The sequence below is a fragment of the Acinonyx jubatus genome, chromosome E1 (genome assembly GCF_027475565.1).
Source record: "Acinonyx jubatus isolate Ajub_Pintada_27869175 chromosome E1, VMU_Ajub_asm_v1.0, whole genome shotgun sequence".
Lineage (NCBI taxonomy): Eukaryota > Metazoa > Chordata > Mammalia > Carnivora > Felidae > Acinonyx > Acinonyx jubatus.
The window spans coordinates 46,285,419-46,303,846 of record NC_069397.1 but is presented as its reverse complement, the minus strand read 5'-3'; the positions used below and the strand labels follow the sequence as shown (position 1 = coordinate 46,303,846).

The 18,428-nt window shown below is 44.1% G+C and overlaps 1 protein-coding gene across 8 annotated transcripts in view; it reads left to right on the top strand.

Moving 5' to 3' along the window:
• Positions 1-18,428, top strand: part of PITPNC1 (phosphatidylinositol transfer protein cytoplasmic 1) — a 267,242-nt gene that overhangs the window by 234,193 nt on the left and 14,621 nt on the right. For all 8 annotated transcript variants that reach the window (XM_053211780.1, XM_053211787.1, XM_053211785.1 and 5 more), the window contains 2 exons: positions 9,798-9,953; positions 13,031-13,094. In XM_053211780.1, coding sequence (XP_053067755.1) covers positions 9,798-9,953; positions 13,031-13,094 — 220 coding nt within the window. The remainder of the gene's footprint in view (positions 1-9,797; positions 9,954-13,030; positions 13,095-18,428) is intronic.

Genomic DNA, 18,428 nt, shown 5'->3' with positions numbered 1-18,428 from the left:
CACTTCTCAAACACACTGTGAAAGCTCCTTAGTTTTGTTTTGCTTATTTCAACAGCTTTATTGAGAAAGAGTTCACATACCATACAATGACCCATTTCAAGTGGCAAATTTGATGGATTTCAGTGTATTCACAGATATGGGCAGCCGTCATCACAATCAAATTTAGGACATGTTCATCACCTGAAAAAGAAACCCTGCATGCTTTAACTATCACCCCCCCACACACACACACACCCGGCTTTTTTACCCCCGATCCCACCCCAGCCCTAGGAAGCCCCTAATCTTTTTGTCTCTGTAGATTTCCCTGTTCGAGATACTTCATCTGAATGGGATCCTTTAATATGTGGTCTGTTGTGACTAGCTGCTTTGAAAGCTCCTTAATTTTTTATGTGCATTCCTTTTAGGATTCAAGTTCAATGAATCTGAGTCCAAATTCAGAGCCGAATTTTACCTGGTTGAAATGCCATTCATTGATGGGGAATGAGGATATATCCATCACTTTGGAGTCTTCAAGACTCCAAAAATGCAGGGGAAAAAAGTCCGATAAGTGTTGTTAGTTCATCCCTATTTTAGGACTGAGCGTTGTAGTTACATAATGTAACAATTCCTACCCCGTTACTGCTTAGCCCTATTTCATTTAACATTTATCAAAAACTTCTAATTTCAATTAACAGGGCAAGCCCCCGTTGGATTTAGTCCTTTGTGGTTCACATTGAAAGCATAATTAATCATGGAGACTTTAAATCTCAGTGAATGTAGACTGATAATATTGCCTCTGAGATGCTAGCTGAGCCCCAGCCAGGCCAGGACCTCCTGGGGGCTCCTCCTTGCACCTCCCGGATGTGAAACTGATTCTAACAAACAAAGAGACACAGTCTCGAAAGGACTGCACTAATGAAGAGGCCCTCGGCTTCGCCTTTGTTCTGCTTTGTCCAAGTGCAAGATGGATGAAGCCTGGAGGTGTGACTGACTCCAGGGAGAGGAAGCCTTCTAAAGAAGATGTGCCTGCATGGAAGGGGTGGCCAATGTGGAGGCCAAGGGCAGGCTGTTCCAAATGTGCCAATTTGGCATTTGGTTATTTTAAATAAAAGTTACTTAAGAGATTGGCTGTGCAAGAAGGACACTCCAGGACACCTGGCTGAGTCCGTTGGTAGAGCATGCAACGCTTGATCTCAGGGGTGTGAGTTCAAGCCTTGCATTGGGTGTGGAGATTACTTGAAAAAAAAATAAAATCTTTAAAAAAAAAAAAAAGGAGGACACTCAGACCCTTCTCTGTCCCCCGAATGCAGGAAATCAATCTCCCTTGTGAAAGGTAGCCTCATCAGGAAGTAGAGAGACCTCCTTATCACCAGAGGTGGGAAATTCAGGGTGCAGAAGGCTGTGTAAACAACCCTTGTTACGTTTTTGTGTATTTACTACCCCAGCCCAAATTCTGTTTAGAATATCTTCCTAACTGAAGCTCCCAAAGTTTTCTCTGTCCTGTCAGTCCCTCAGAGATTTATTCTCTTTGTGTAAAATTTATGAAAACAGGGGCGCCTGGGTGGCTCAGTTAAGTGTCTGACTTTGGCTTAGGTCATGGTCTTGCGGTCCGTGAGTTCAAGCCCTGCATTGGGCTCTGTGATGACCGCTCCGAGCCTGGAGCCTGCTTCAGATTCTGTGTCTCCCTTTCTCTGCCCCTCCCCTGCTCACACTGTCTCTCTTTCTCAAAAATAAATAAACATTGGGAAAAAAAAAGTATATATATATACACATATATATATATACACATATATATATACATGTGTATATATACATGTATATATATATGTGTATATATATATGTGTATATATATATGTATATATGTATATATATATATATCTTGGTAATTTCTTCAGGCCTCAATTTCCTTATTGGCCCTCTGTGCGCACATGATAAAACTTTGGGTTTTTTCCTCCTGTTAATCTGTCTCATGTAAATTGAATTCTTAGTCCAACTGGAAGACCTTGAAAGGCAGAGGAAGAATTTTTCCTTCCCTTCACCAGTTTGGTCCGTCTGGCTTGGGAGATTACCTCCCTCCACACAGATGGGCTGTAACTCACTATGAGGGCCCGATCTGCCATGTGCCAAGCCTGGGGAGTACCAGCAGACTCCGGAGCCAGAGCTCTCGTCCGAGATGAATTTAGAAGCCCCCAGCCAGAGGAGCTTGCAGCCTGACATGATCCCAGCCCGCCAGCCAGCTGCTGGGCTCCAGGAGCCGTACATCAAGCAGTCTGGAGGCAAGAGCACTGCTTCCCCGGCAGCCTGTGCATCCACCCGCAGCCAGGGTGCGAGGTTCATTGTTCCGTGACCCAGTGAGTGGGCATGCTACGCGAGAGCTAGTTACAGGGGACCCTGTAAGATTTGCCTTGTGAAAATTATGACCCACTGGTGTGGGCTGGGTTGTGTCCCCCAGAAGAGAGATGTTGAAGCCCTTAACCCCCTGGCACCTGAGAATGTGAGCTTATTTGGAAATAGCATCCTTTTTTTTTTTTTTTTTTTTATGTTTTTTTATTTTGGGGAGAGAAAGAGAGAGCACCCAAGTGGGGGAGGGGCAGAGAGAGGGGAACAGAAGACCCAAAGCAGGTTCTGCACTGATAGCACAGAGCCTGACGTGGGGCTCAAACCCGCCAACCACGAGATCATGGCCTGAGCCAGAGTCAGACACTTAACTGACTGAGCCACCCAGGCGCCCCAGAAATAGCATCTTTACAGAAGGAATCAAGTTAAAATGAGGTTGAGTGGACCCTAATCCCATGTGATTGATGTCCTCATTTAAAAAAAGCCAAAGTTCGTGTCTCCCTCCCTCTCTGCCCCTCCCCCGTTCATGCTCTGTCTCTCTCTGTCCCAAAAATAAATAAACGTTGAAAAAAAAATTTAAATAAAAAAAGCCAAAGTGGGAAAGTGTGGAATTCATAATATTGGAAATGAAGGTGGAGCTTTTACAAACTTCATTTGAAAATAAAGAAACCTAGAAATGAAAGTTTAAAACCTAAAAATAATCCAAGTCTTATAAAGAATGAGTGAATCCTATCAGAGTTTTTTTGAGTCAGGACCAAAATAGTACAGAAGCTATAGAAACACAAACCAGAAATTTAAAAAATTTAAAAGGTTAGAAGAAAGGTCAACTGATGTGTGAATGGGGCGATTTGTCATTTATGTTCACAAACTCAAGTGAGAAAATGAAACTGAAGATGATTTCAAGTGGAATGGATATTAGGGGGTGCATGGGCAAGGGTGGGGGAGGGGGAGAACATGACCAAGGAGAAAGGTTTGCAGTGACCAGAATATTTCAGATAAGACCCGGTGGTTTGATTTTTTTTTTTCCATCCTCACTTAAAGACATTCAGCTGGACGTTCATTTGTGATCTTGAGGGGTTTAAAAAAAATGTTTTTAATGTTTATTTATTTTTGAAGGAGAGAGAGACAGAATGTGAGGGGCGGGGGGGGGGTGGGGGGGAGAGGCAGTGAAAGAGGGAGGCACAGAATCCGAAGCACGATCCAGGCCCTGAGCTGTCAGCACAGAGCCCGATGTCGGGCTCGACCCCACAAACCGCGAGATCATGACCTGCGCCGAAATCGGACGCTCAACCGACTGAGCCACCCAGGCGCCCCAGATCTCGAGTTTTGATTAAAGGAGTCCTCTGGTAAATCCTCTCTCTTACCTCCCTCCCTCTCTTTGAAAGTGAATCCCTAATTATAGGCCACGTATAAGATTTACTAGATGAAATCAGCAGCTGTAGATATGACACCAGACTTGCAAAAACATCAACCCACTGTTGCCAGAAAAACCCCAATTGTTAATTGCTTCTTTGGCATCTGGCTATAACAAAAACACCCTTTGCTGTTTAACATTAAAAGTAAATGTAGTGGAAAGAACATTTGGCCTAGAATTAGGGGAGCTGGGATTCTAGTCTCCTCCTTGTGACCTAGTGCTTCTGTGGCGTGATCCGGAGCCACACATAGATCTTGGCATCTGCATGGTTTTCGCTGTGCAGACGTTACTTTTCCAGTCTTCTTCAGAGCTGATGGTTGCTGTGAGGGCCTGTGATTCTTCACTGTTTGGGAAAATGTGATCTACCAGCGTTCCCTGCTTAATGTTGCAGAGTCTCGCTTGATTTCTTGAGAAGCCTATGCCTAGAATGTATATGAAGATTCGGGAACAGGTACCATTTCAAAGTCAAGTAGTTGCCAGCCCAAGAGGCGAGCTAAGGCTAGTCCATGAACCAAGGCGGGGCACTGCCAGATGGCTCCGGAACCTTCATCTTCAGGCCTCTCTCGGACTCCCTGCACAAGATCTGAGACGCATGAAGGCAGTCAGGCCACAGCCATGGCTTTTACCCCATTCCCCTACCTCCTGTGCCTGGCCCCTTGCTCTGTTTGCAGGGTCCTTTGTCTCCCACACGTCTGCATTGCTGAGAGAGTTGCCTTCCCGCCTTCTGCCACTTGCTGGCTCCGTAATTGTGGTTTGATTACCCACTTGCAAACTCAAGAAGGACGACGTTCTCTCAGGTTCTCAGGGGTTTGCCTATGTGTATTCTGGTCGGCCAAAGCATGGAGGCCATGTCTTCTAAGCCTCAAGCTAGCTGCTGTCCCGGGGCACCTGGGTGGCTCAGTCGGTTAAGCGTCCGACTTCGGCTCAGGTCATCATGTCACGGTTCGCAGGTTTGAGCCCCACGTCGGGCCCTGTGCTGACGGCTCAGAGCCTGGAGCCTGCTTCGGATTCTGTGTCTCCCTCTCTCTCTGCCCCTCCCCACCGCGTGCTCTCTGTCTCTCAAAAATAAATAAACGTAAAAAAATTTTTTTTAAAAAGGATAGTTACTGTCCATGTGCTGATAATTATACTCCTCATTTGCCTTTTGTTGGAAAGTTAATAGGCGGGTGTCGAAAGAAACCAACCCTCCCTGTTTAACTCCAGCTCCTGTCTGTTAACTCACATTGACTACGTGGCAGCTGTAAATTTTTTGACGCGGCTTAGCTGGGCAGATCTTCTGTTCCTCACGATGTATGTTTGGACTGAAATATCCAATTTGACCTGTTCCCTCGCATGCCTGCTGGCTTCTTAGCTGGAATGGGTGGGCACTTCTCTGCAAGGCTATCTTGGGCTTCCCCCCAACATGGTGGGCTCGGAGTAATCAGACCAGACTCTGTACATTGTGTCAGGCGTCCGGTTACTAGCTTCCTTTAGAGGCCTGAACTGACACAGTTTCTCTTCTGCCATTTGCAATTGGTCAGAGCATGACCTAGGCCAACCTAGATTCAAAGTGAGGGGAGATAGCCTCCATCTCTTGGTGGGAGGAACAGCATACTGACTGGCACAGAGAGGGAAGGAGCTGCTGGAGGCCATCTTTGGAGATTATCCACCAGAGACTCCCTGGTGATACCTCTTGATTTATTGGTTTTCTCTTTTTATTCTCAATGGCGTTGTAGACTGTAGGAACATGGGGTAGGCAGGAATTAGTCCCGTGACCTTAAACCATCAAATCTCCTACCAGCAATTCCCGGGTACTTTGGAAAAGCATCAGTGGCTCTGCCCTTGACTGCAGGATTGGGCATGTTACTCAAACGCATCTGAGACTGCCTTCGGAGTACCGTAATAGCTAACGTCAGTTGAACACTTGCCATGAACCAGACCCTAGGCCTGTGCCTTTTTCCTGAATCGTGTTATTATTAAATTAACATAATCTTTCCAGGCCTGTATGTATATTTCAGTAGTCTTTCTGGGCTGGTTCAGGTGATAAAAACACAGCATGACAATATTGGTATCAAAGATTCGAAAATGGTACCCATACTCCAATCTCCAGCTATTCCTTTCACAGAACACTTATTCCTATGGGATACTTACTGTGCCTTCTCTTTTCCTTCTCTCTTTCAGAATCTCTTTTGTCAATTGAGTATTCCATTAATTATATATTTGTCCCGCTCTGGTCCCTGCTACCTCCAGGCCCAATGTCTTCCTGCAACCGATGCCAATGAGGGACCCGGGGGAAGGTCAAGGAATGGAAATCAGCCAAGTAGAGCGGATTCCATCATGGTTGGAGGGAAGTGCTCTGTGACCACACACAGCCCACACCTTCCAGGGCGTGCGAATGTGCGCGCGCGCTCGCGCGCACACACACACACACACACACACACACGCACACACACACACACAGCTGCTGCCCTCCCACACCCCTCAGGGCAAAGAAACCAGGTCAAGGGAGAGCATAATGTAATATCTGGTTCTCTACTGTGCCCACATTGTGCATTCAGTAAATGCTTAGGATAATGACTGTTATAATATTACTTTATGCAGGACTTTCAGGAATCTCAGAATTAGTACATACCCTGAAAAATCCGACTGAGGTAGCACGTGGCATTTTTATACTGCATTTGTGTGTTTTTCACAGCTTTGTCGATACATAATTTCCCTAACGTTCACCCATTTAAGGGGTACAGTTAAATGGCTTTTAGCATATTTATAGAGTTGTCAGCCGTCACCTTAAACCTGATTTTAGAGCATTTTCATCAGCCCCAAGAGAAACTCTGTTTCCATAGTAGCTCACCCAGCTCAGGCCACTACTCTGCTCTCTTTCTCTGTAGATTTGTCTACTCTGGATATTTCAGATAAATGGAATTATACAAGGTGGCCTTTGATGACTGGCTTCTTCCGCTTATTGTAATGTTTTTCGAAGTTCATCCGTGCTAGAGCATGGATCAGTACCTCATTCCTTCTAATGGCTGGATAATCTTCCATTGTATGGATGGACCACATTTTGCGTATCCATTCATCAGATGATGGACACTTGGGTTGTTTCTATTTTTTGCCTATTAGGAATTTGAACATTCATGTGCAAGGTTTTGCATGGACATAGGTTTCAATTCTGTTGGGTAGGTATCTTGGAGTGGAATGGCAGAGCCAAATTCACTCCGTATTAACCTTTCGAGGGACTACCCAGTTGTTTTTCAAAGTGGCCACACTATTTTATATTCCCATCCTCAATGTGTGAGGGTTCTAATTTTTTCACATGCTTGCCGGCAGTTGTAATGATGCACATAGCATTTTTAACCTGTCTTTCACTTTAAGATTTACCCAAATGTAGCTGAGATGGTGATGCCCAGCCATGTGTGTGTGGTGGGTCCAAACAACTCAGGCATTCATTCAACAAACATTTATTCAGCATGTGTTGTGTACCAGCATCATGGGCATTCAGCATCCACTGGGTTCAAGATGACTGTGGTCTTGTGGAAATGGACAAGCACACCAGTGATGAGAGCCCTTCCCACCTGCCAGGTTCATGGGAGAACCATGGCTTTGGAAGCATAAAGGAGGAGTGTTCGTTCTGAACCACATAGGACAGTGTTCTGGGAGGAGGGGACCCTCAAGCTGAGTCTTAAAGAAGAAAAAGAAGAGTGAGGCAAAGTGGAGGAGTTGGCTGGGGAGAAAAAATTTCAGGAAGAAGAACTGACACTTGCCTAGAAGGTTCTGGAGCCCTGGAGCATGGGGATGCAGGAGCTTCGTAAGGCTGAAGGGAAAGGTGTGGCTTTGGGACAGTGGTCCAGAAGAGCTGCTAGAAAGGTAGGCAAGATCCTAAAGGGCCTTGTATTTCATGCCAGGCATTTTAATGATATCCTGAAGTCATGGATTCTGAGGAAGTCAGCAATGGGATTAAGTCTTCATTTGGAAGGTCACTCTGGCAGCAGCATGGGGAATGTCGGCTAGAGGCAGAGGCCACAGGGGCAGGGAAGCTGTGGGCTCTGCCTGGATGTCGCTGAGGGCCTGGCATCAGCCTCGTGTGGGGGTTGGTCTCGGGGGTGTGCTGTGTTTTCTGGGGGAGCCACAGTTCTGGGAGTGGCCACCGCAGCCAAAGTGGTGTCCGCAGGAGGCACGCCAGTAAAGAAAGGCAGGGGCAGCCTGCCAGCCCCTCAGAGCCAAGCCAGACGTCCCTGCCAGAGCCTCAGCCAGACCCCAGTGATAACGCTCTCTTTAGTTGTAAGCATCCTGCTTGCACCTGCTGGACCTACCCCTGAGGCACAGTCCGGGCTGAGTTAAAAGGGCTGGGCAGTCCGAGATAATCCAGTTCCGTGGCTCAGACTACCTCCCTTCCTGCACAGGGTCCCCAGGTCTCTCTTGGACAGGGGGGTGGGGGGAGCCTCATTCTGCTTTATCTTGTGGCCTCTGCTGTGTTTGGGGGGCTCATTTCCTCCAAATTCCTACCTCCCCCTGAGCGGGAGCAGGATTGTGGTAGAGGGGAGCCCCGAACAGAGCTGGACAGTAATCCCCAGAGCAAAGTCTTCTGTAAGTTAACGAAAATTCTCTCCTACATACATTTTTAAACAATTTTTTTAATGATACATGTTGTACACCTTAAGCCTACACAGTGTTATCTGTTACTAACTCTAAGCTGGGAAAATAAATAAAAATATTTTTAGGTGTATATATGCATTTTCTCTTACTTTATTAATTCACACATTTCTTCTGAGCTATCTCTGAAAAATAACCCTCTGATGAGATAAATCAGAAGCTGATTTCCACATGGCAATCATTGAGGAAATATTAAATGGTTAAACATTAAAACAAGTTTTGTAATCTTTCTTATTTATTTGTTTCTTTGTTTTTAAATATTTTATATATTTTGGGGGCACCTGGGTGGCTCATTAGGTTAAGTGTTCGACTTTGGCTCAGGTCACGATCTCACGGTCTGTGAGTTCAAGCCCCACGTTGGGCTCTGTGCTGACAGCTCGGAGCCTGGAGCCTGCTTCAGATTCTGTGTCTCCCTCTCTCTCTGCCTTTCCCTGTTTGCACGCGCTCTCTCTCTCTCTCTCTCTCTCTCTCTCTCTCAGATAAATAAACATTTAAAAAAATTTTTTAAGCTGTTGTGAATATTCAAGTACAGTCTTTTGATGGCCAAATGCACCCATTTCGCCTAGAAATTGAATTGTCGGGTCATAGGTAGGCGCATATGCTTAGCTCTTAGATATTTATGCACATTGTTGAGCAATTGTCCAAATTTACACACCCAGTAATGGGTTGGACCTAAAAAAAATTTTTTTTGTAAAGTTTATCGAACCTAAGGTCAGAGAAAATACAATGCAGTGGCACAAATCTGGCTTTTTTTTTTTTTAATGTTTATTTCTGAGAGAGGGAGACAGAGCACAAGCTGGGGAGGGGCAGAGAGGGAGACACAGAATCTGAAGCAGGCTCCAGGCTCTGAACTGTCAACACAGAGCCCGACGCAGGGCTCAAACCCACAAATCGTGAGATCATGACCTGAGCTAAAGCCTGTTGCTTAACTGACTGGACCACCCAGGCGTCTCAGCACAAATCTGGCTTAAAATCACGTTTTTGAGGGGTACCTGGCTACCTAAGTTGGTGGAATGTGCAACTCTTGATCTCAGGTTTGTGAATTTGAGTGTAGAGATTACTTAAAAATAAAATCTTTTAAATGTGAATAAGTAAATAAATCCCGTTTTTGCATGTGAATAGGTGAGCTATCATTTTACTATTTACTTACACCGTAAGCCCCTCTTTTGATTGAGATGTATATAATTCCCCCTTTTAATTAAGTGTACAATTCAGAGGGTTTTAGTGTATTCACAAAAGCTATGCAACTTCCACCATTACCTGGTTCCAGAACATTTTCATCACCCCAACAGGAACCGTTTTATCCATTAGTAGTGACTCTAACACCTGGCAACCACTCATCTTGCTGGTCTCTATGGACTTACCTATTCTGGAAATTTCCTATATAAATGATAATTAAGCTTTAAAGTTATCATTTCTTTGATGTATCTTTTTCAGGATCCTAAACACTTCAAGTCTGAGAAGACAGGACGCGGCCAATTAAGGGAAGGCTGGAGAGATAGTCATCAACCCATCATGTGTTCCTACAAGCTGGTGACCGTGAAGTTTGAGGTCTGGGGACTTCAGACCAGAGTGGAACAATTTGTACACAAGGTAAGTGAATAAACAGCAGTTCCCGGACTGTGGACACAGTGACTTGTTTTGTTTTTGTTTTTGTTTTTGTTTTTTTAATGTTTATTTATTTTTGAGAGAGGGGAGGGCAAAAAGAGAGGGGGACAGAAGATCCGAAGCAGGCTCTGTGCTGACAGCAGAGAGCCTGATGTGGGGCTTGAACTCACGAACCGTGAGATCGTGACCTGAGCCGAAGTCGGATGCTTAACCGAGTGAGGCACCCAGGCTCTCCGTGACTGTCTTTATTGTCAGCTGGAGTGCACAACGCACAACACCTGTACAGTGCTGAGCCAACACGAGCCAACTGCATCCAGAAAACCCTGTTTTCGTGAAAATGCATTTTACATCCAGGCTTAATTTGATGTTTTGCGCTTCATTTCTCATTCCGTGACCCCCATGTCTGTTGGATGAGTATATTCAGGAAATTAACTGAATTTAAAACATACTTCAAAACATACTTCTCCCTCTGGCATCAGGCTAACCTCGTTGCAGGCAGAAGTACTTGTACTTGGTACTTGGGTACTTGGATTCCAGGCAGAGGCACAGGGCTTATCTGTGTGTGCAGCCCCCAAGATCATTCTCACTCAAAAGACCCTGCAAATATAGACACTTAAGGTAGAAGACGCCCCCAAGAGAAAACACGATTGTCCCCTAGATGGTGCATCTCAGTATTTCTGGTCATTTAATAATTCTGTTACCAAAGAATTATTAATAGCCTCGAAACACAGATTTCAATTGTATGCCCACTTTAGCTAAACATGTTAATTGTGTAGCAGGAAATCATCACCTGGTGATGACTTAAGTTTGTTAGGGGCTTCTAGCATGACTGTTACCCTCATGGAAACAAATGGAAAATGTAGAGTTTTGCATTACCCTTTGTAATGCCTCCCATTTTCATAAAAATAAATACTACCCACATTGTCTCTACATTCCAGATAGGCTGGATATCTGTTTATTTTTCCACTTAAAAACTGATAAAGAATAGCTTTCTGAAATTCTTTTGGGGCCGCTGGAATTTAACGTTAATGCACTGAGCTTTGTGTTACTTACTTAGACAGATTGGTCTACTGAGATTGAAGGCCGATTGGCAGTAACACGTATACGTTTTGAATTTGAGTACAAAGGAACAGATTGAACCTGGGCTCATGAGACTCTAGAACAGATCTGAGAGCTTTGGTGTTTTTTTTAACGGAGAGGTGTTTCGTTCTTCTGCGCTCTAGAGCCCTGTCGGCCCAGCCAGAGGTGGGACCCACGTGAGAGACACATAGAAATCAAGTTTTGGGGACCACCTGTTTCCCAGCCGTGTCCCAAGTGATTAAGCGGGAAGACGCTCCCGGCTCTGTGTCTAACTTGGGCTATATCTTCTTTGACTTTCTGCACTATCTCTACCCCCTTATTTTTTAGCCCAAAAGGATCTCCTCTTCTCGGGGCCACTACACAGAGCACTTGTCATATCCTCCTTTCTCTTCTCAAAGCCTATTTAGATTGCTGTAGGGCTTATTGTGTTTCTTTTCTCACCCGATGACTTTGGCTAGTTTTGACTTCTGTTTCTTTAAAATACCTGTAGCAATTATGCTCTAGTAAAAGGCATGCCCGTTTCCAAATATAAGGAAGTGTTATCTACACCCCCTAACCACACCTGCTCTGGCCCATGAGCTGCTAATGAGTATAGGAGGCTAGTATTTGCATGCGTTTAAAGTACCAGGGATGCCTTTCTCTGAATACTTTTGTTTTTTAAGAATCTATTCACAGTTAAGGGGGAAAAAAATGTTCGAAAGCGAGCCATTAGCACATTATTGAATTCTTGGTTCCAGCAGACAGCTGTGTTGTGCTTAATGTAATAGGGTATATTTTACTGATGGCTCAATGCCGTTCTTTTCATTTCCATGAATTTGACAGTCAGCACTTGAGTGTGTATGGTTTCATGTTGTTTCTTATTTTCTTGACATATTTCCTCCTTCCAAATCATAAAAGCCTCACCAGCTATCCAGAAGCATGGAGAAATAAACACTTCATTATAAACGCTTCCCTTGTTTCTGCAAATTCGCCAGATTAAACTCCTTCATTTATTGAAACGTGCTTGAACCTTTCGCGAGGGGTTTTTGACAATTGCTGGGTTTTGTTTGGCAGGAAGAAAGGAATGTTGAAGGGAGCGTGTGAGTATCCAAGAAACGTAAAGCAGCATATTTATAGAGGACAAAAAGAGCACCAGAAGATTCATAAATAAATAAATAAATAAATAAATAAATAAATAAAATTAAAACTCATGAACAGGGTTACACACAGGCACACATATACACACAAGCTATATATATTATCTTTCTTAGTCTTCTATTGCCATTGCGTGTCACTACAAGAAACAATTTCTTTCCTTTTGTCTCCTAGCCAAGCTTAGCATCCCCATCTGTTCTATACCTGCTGAGGTCTCTTTATTTTGTCTCTTTCAATAATAACTTGTGTAAACTGCTTTTTTCCCCTTCTGTTATGTGAAAGTCACTCCCCAAATGATATTTCTTTATCTCGTATCCCACACCTTCAATTACATTAAAAAAAAATTTTTTTTATAAATATTTAGGTTATTTCCTCAGGGAAGAGTTAAGTGCTCTTTGCTTAGAAGTCACTTGCTATCCAGAAAAGCATTCTTGATTCCCAACACCTAGGACCTCCTTGCACCAGCGAGACACGCACCGTGCCACAAGCGAAAAGTTGAACCTGTTTTAGGTAAAGATAAATGAAAAGTCTCAGGGTGATGAGCCTAGAGATCCATCCCAGCCCCTGCTGTACGACTGCCAAGTAAGGTTGTCCACAGTGTATACACTCCCAGTCCACATTTCAAACAAGATGAAGAGATTAACTTACAGCGAGTAGAGCACGCCATGGAAGGACTCGGGGCGAACGAGCCCGTATCTGTGTCCATGAGACTATAATTGCCGTCCCACGGACAGAGTGATTGAGAAATTTGTAATTGCCAGGATTCCTAGAATTGGAAACAACCTATTTTCCGGATCGTTTTCGTCAGATGTGGTTATTACTTCACCTTCCTTCTTCTGCTTTTTTAGGTGGTCCGGGATATTCTGCTGATTGGACATAGACAGGCTTTTGCATGGGTTGATGAGTGGTATGGTAAGTCACCTTCCCCACCTTCATCCCACCTGGCTTCAGATGCTACCTAGAAAGACACAACAAAGGCAGGACTATTCCGCCCTGAATCGCAAGCAGCACTGTCTGTGGGAACATAACAAAGAAGAATATAACGATAGAAGCTTTGTCTCAAATAACCACGGTACAGCTGGCCCTTGAACAACACGGGTTTGAACTGTGTGGATCCACTTAGGCAGATTTTCTTTTTCACTAAACACAGTACGCTGCTGTAAATGTGTTTCCTCTTCCTTATGATTTTCTTAACATCTTCTTTTCTCTAGCTTACTTGATGGTAAGAATACAGAATTGATTACACGGAACATACAAATATGTGTTCGTCAGCTGTTTATGTTATCAGTAAGGCTTCCAGTCAGTCGTAGGCTATTGGAGGGAGTCAAAAGTTACACATGGATTTTCGATTCCACAGGAGAGAATGTGTGTGTTGGCGCCCCTAACGCCCTAATTGTTCAAGGGTCAACTGTACTTAGTTATTGACTAATAAGTAGGACCTCCGTACCTTTGCTGCTGGCATACTTGAGAACACAAGGGCTCTGTACTTCTGTTGGATGGGTTTTAAACCCATCCTGATTTATCCCAGACTTCGATTCAAGATCAAAACTGTCTGAAGCATCATAACAAGTGAAAGTGAATCCTTGGATTCACAGGACACTTTGCAATACTCTCTCACTAAAAACCTAAGGATTCTGCAAGGATCCATAGGTGCCCCTTCATCCTAACTAAGACTGTTGTGGCTTTTTTCTTTTTCTTTCTTTCTTTCTTTCTTTCTTTCTTTCTTTCATTTTTTTTTTCATGATTTCCACTAAAAGAAAATAAGGTTTGCTTCATCCTGTGATGGATGGACCACCCTTTCCAGATTCGCAGCACTATCATTTCATCCACATGAATCTTCTACATTCCCAGAATCAGTCATCAGAGGCTCTTGTCCTTGACTATAAATAGAAATGAACACACCCAATTGGTGACTTGGGTTAGATCTGATTAGCCAATGAAATGCTGTCCTCCTTGGCCTCTTCCTAAGTCAATTGAATTTGTCCTCAGTGTAACCTACATTGCATTTTAGTGCTTGTCTGTCATTGTTCCACCAATCCCTCCCTCTTCTTAGCAGAAGATATCAAATCCACAATGAAAAGATACATTGGACTAAACAGGCAAAGAAAATGATTGTCATTAATGTCATTAGCTGCCTCGAGCCACATTTCAAAAGACCTTGTTCTGGAGGGCTTGGTCTGTGTGTGTATGTGCGCGTGTGTGTGTGCCTTTTTCCCAGATCTGCATCTTCTGGAGAGCCAAGTGCATCTTCCTGGGTTTGTCCAAAGGCAGACCTCTGGAAGAGATTCTTTTGAAAGATCATCATTTGTTCGTTCTTACCGCACACCCCCAGGACCCTGCTTACATGTAGCAGATGTTGGCTTGTCACATTGTCATGATTTTCATGATGTCTCCCCAAGGCAGGTAGGGGGAGAGCCTCCTGTGATTACTTACCCTGATCATGAAACAAATCTTTCTGCTTCCACCCCCCATACACACACACCCGGAGCTTTTCTCAGCTTCTTAGAGAGGGCGCGTAGACGCAAAAAATCCTGAAGATTTGCTGCTCTCTCTGAACTTGGACTTCTCTAAGCTCGTGGTGTCCTTGCCACCAACACTAAGAGAATATCAAAAGGCTATTCAAAGAATAATTGGCAAGTGAATGGGGACCTGAAGGGCCAAGAATCTGACACTTTGAAGACCAAGAGACAGGGAGGGCACTTTGATAGATTTCCTTCCAGTACCAGAATGCCATAGAGGTCTTTTCAGAAAAGGCAACATCAAAAAGGGTAGCTGGTTCCTGATTAAGAGGACAAAACACTTCAAGGCTGTTGATCAGAAAAGAGGGTTTGAGTAGAGGCAGGATATAGGGAAAAAAAAAATGTGGGTGGGCATCCAATACGGAACGGCTGGGGTACAAAAAAATGGGGGCTGATTCTTTTCTGTCTCAGGCATGCCAGAGCAAGGAAGAGACTTAAAGTCTTTTAGTCCAAAAAAAAAAAAAAAAAAAAATCTCAGACCATTCCAGGGGGCCAAAGCTAGACTAATGCATCACAGGAAAATAGAGGCCTCCAGTCCTGGAGAGCTTTCAGAGGGAGAATGCCTACCTATTTACTCAGGATGGGTTAGGTGGACCTATTAACAACTCAAGGAGTCTATTGACAAAAAGCCTTTCTGTATCTGAGTGCAGAAAAGCAGTGTGTGGTTTAGTGGATGTAGACCATGGGGAAGCCAGGTACTCTGCAGAGAAGGTCTCCACCCCCTGTATACACAGTCTTAGCTCCAACCAAAACAGGCAGCCTTTTCACTAGGCAAGGGGTCTAGGAACCACCCCATCAATTTCATGTAAATTACTGGCATTCTTGCCCCCCTGCCCCCCAACTGCTTGCCAGGAAAACTGTGGCTCCTTCCTTACACAGCTACAGACGGCTCAGTCATAATAGCCTTGCCCACAGAGTGCCTTCTCAGTCCCTTATTCAAGGTGATCCCAGGGACTGTGGGCCTTTCGGGGGAAATGGGTGTGTCACTGTCCATGAGGATGGCCCTTCAGTTTGGGCTACCTGAAGTTACTTATTTTTCTTTGGTCCCAGTAGGCTCAGTGAGGCTCTCATTAGTAGACACAGAAAAGGTCCAAAGTAAAAAAAAATAATAATAAATAATAATAAAGTTACAATTAAAAAAACCCTTGCCTATGGTTTGTAGCATTGGTGCAAAGTGAGGTCCCCAGGCCAACATCAGCCCCCACCTCAGGTACTTGTTAGAAATTCAAATTCTGGGCTCCTACGGAATAAAATACTCTGGGGGAATAGCCCAGCAATCCGTGGTTTAACAAGCCCTCCAGATGATTCAGATACTTGCTAAAGTTTAAGAACAACTTTAAATCAGATTAGATTGCAAGGACAGCTTAATTAATTCAGTCCAAACAGATTAGAGAATGGTGGATGTCTTCCGGGCCAACTGGTAGGCTTCGGTGCCTTGTGAGAATTGGAAAAAGACATCCTTCTGGGCCGGTTCAGCAGGTGATCTCAGCTTAGGGCTGAATTTTAGTCCCATTGGCCTCCCGGGCGATGTGTTTGTACCGAACACAAAATCTACACCATAGGCAGTGGCACCCCTGAATGTCTTTCTCTCTAATTAAGCTAACCACCTCCAGTGCTTAATTAAGAAGAAAGAAGCGGGGAGGGGGTCAGTGGGAAGGACATTGTACATGGTGGTTGATCTTCTCTTACCCAAGGATTAATTTTGTATCTTTTCTGAGTCTGAGCATGTGGCTGTCTCATAACTATTTCCCCAAACAAATTTTATTCTGCTCATGTTCATTGTGAAGTGTAACCATGTCCACAAAAGGTTCACAAATCTGGCGGTATTTTGAGAGAGGCACAAAGAGGATTGCCAAAGAGAGGCTATGATTGAATGGAACTTCATGAACGTCTTTGAAATCGTCACCCTTCCAAAAAAATTATGAGACTGGGTGGGGGGTGGGGGGGGGGAGGGTGGCATAGTCTTGCTAGTATAGATGAAAGTCCCTCATGAAAGTGACTTAGAAATTATTCTCCAGTCCCTAGAGCAGGCCTAAAAATGAATGGGGCTAGCCCAAGGTAGAGAAGGAAGCCTACTGAGGGACTAGACTAGCATTAGCTGGTTGAACTCACCAAGCCGTTATTTTCCCATGGCCTCCAGTTTCCTGAAGTATGAATTTCAGTGCCGTGGCTATTACACAACGTTTTATGTGTGTGTGCCTGTGTTCATTTTTCTGGGGAGAGAACTCCTAGCTTCTCATCAGATTTTCAAAGGGATCTGCGACTCTCTTCTACCTCCCCAAATTAAGAACTATAAAAAAAAATCATAACCGTGTATTACAGTTCTAGATCTTAGGGGTCTGAATTACATGGAAAGGGTAATTGACCAAGACTTGAGGATTGGCTACTTTCACTACAAAAAAAGTGGAGCCCACCCCTAAGCTATTTATAACAAGCTTGTATTGAATTTATAATCACCGTAAAGAGCTTTATTTTTCTTTTAATTTTTTTTGAGGTTTATTCATTTTTCAGAGACAAAGTGTGAGTGGGGGAGGGGCAGAAAGAGAGGGAGACACAGAATCCCAAGCAAGATCCAGGTTCTGAGCTGTCAGCACAGAGCCCGACACAGGGCTTGAACTCACAGACCACAAGATCGTGATCTAAGCCAAAGTTGGACATTCAACCAACTGAGCCACCCAGGTGCCCCTCATTGTAAAGAGTTTTAAAGGCAGGAGGCACCTGGATGGCTCAGTTGGTTGAGCGTCCTACTCTTGATTTCAGCTCAGGTCATGATCTCATGGTTCGTGAGTTCAAGCCCCGCATCAGGCTCTGTGCTGAAAGTGCGGAGAATGCTTTGGGATTCTCTCTCTTCTTTCTCTGCCCCTACCTCATTCTCTCTTTCCCTTCCGCGCACCCCCCCCCCCACACACACACACACGCCAAAGGATAATTGCCATTTTGCTAGAGCCGAGGAGTATCAAATTTCATTCATGGTTGCTGGAGCCTCCCTCCGCCCCTAACCCAACCACTTGTTTAACACTTCCATTTTGACCTAGTATTAAGAAAAAATTGCTTCTGTTTAGGCTGAAGATCTTAGAAGTAGAGAGAAAATGTTTGTAGAAGGAAATAAAACATGTACTACTAGACAGGTCATTGAATTAAAGTATATAACTCCAGGGGCGCCTGGGTGGCTTGGTCGGTTAAGCAGCCGACTTTGGCTCAGGTCATGATCTCGCGGTCCGTGAGTTCGAGCCCCGCGTCGGGCTCTGTGCTGACAGCTCAGAGCCTGGAGCCTGTTTCGGATTCTTTGTCTCCCTCTCTCTGACCCTCCCCCATTCATGCTGTCTCTCTCTGTCTCAAAAATAAATAAACGTTAAAAAAAAATTAAAAAAATAAAATAAAATAAAGTATATAACTCCATTAAAATTTTAGCTGCTGTAGGTATGCAATACAATGAAGGAAAATTTTTGATTGCAGACATTTTGTCCCATGGCATTTGTAACTTCTCTGTATGTTCAACTGACTTCTGTCCTTTCAAATATATGATCTTACCTCCACAAACGGTGAAGTCAGCCTGCCTCCTTTAAAAAATAAAGCGATTGAAAAAAAATTGCCACCATAAACAAAGTTGAAAGATGAGGGGAAGATATTTGTAGTATAGGGTAGCCAACAGAGAATATCTATAATGTATAAAGAGGTCCTGTAAATAACGAATCCAGCAACTCAGTAGAAAAAAAAAGGTAAAGAA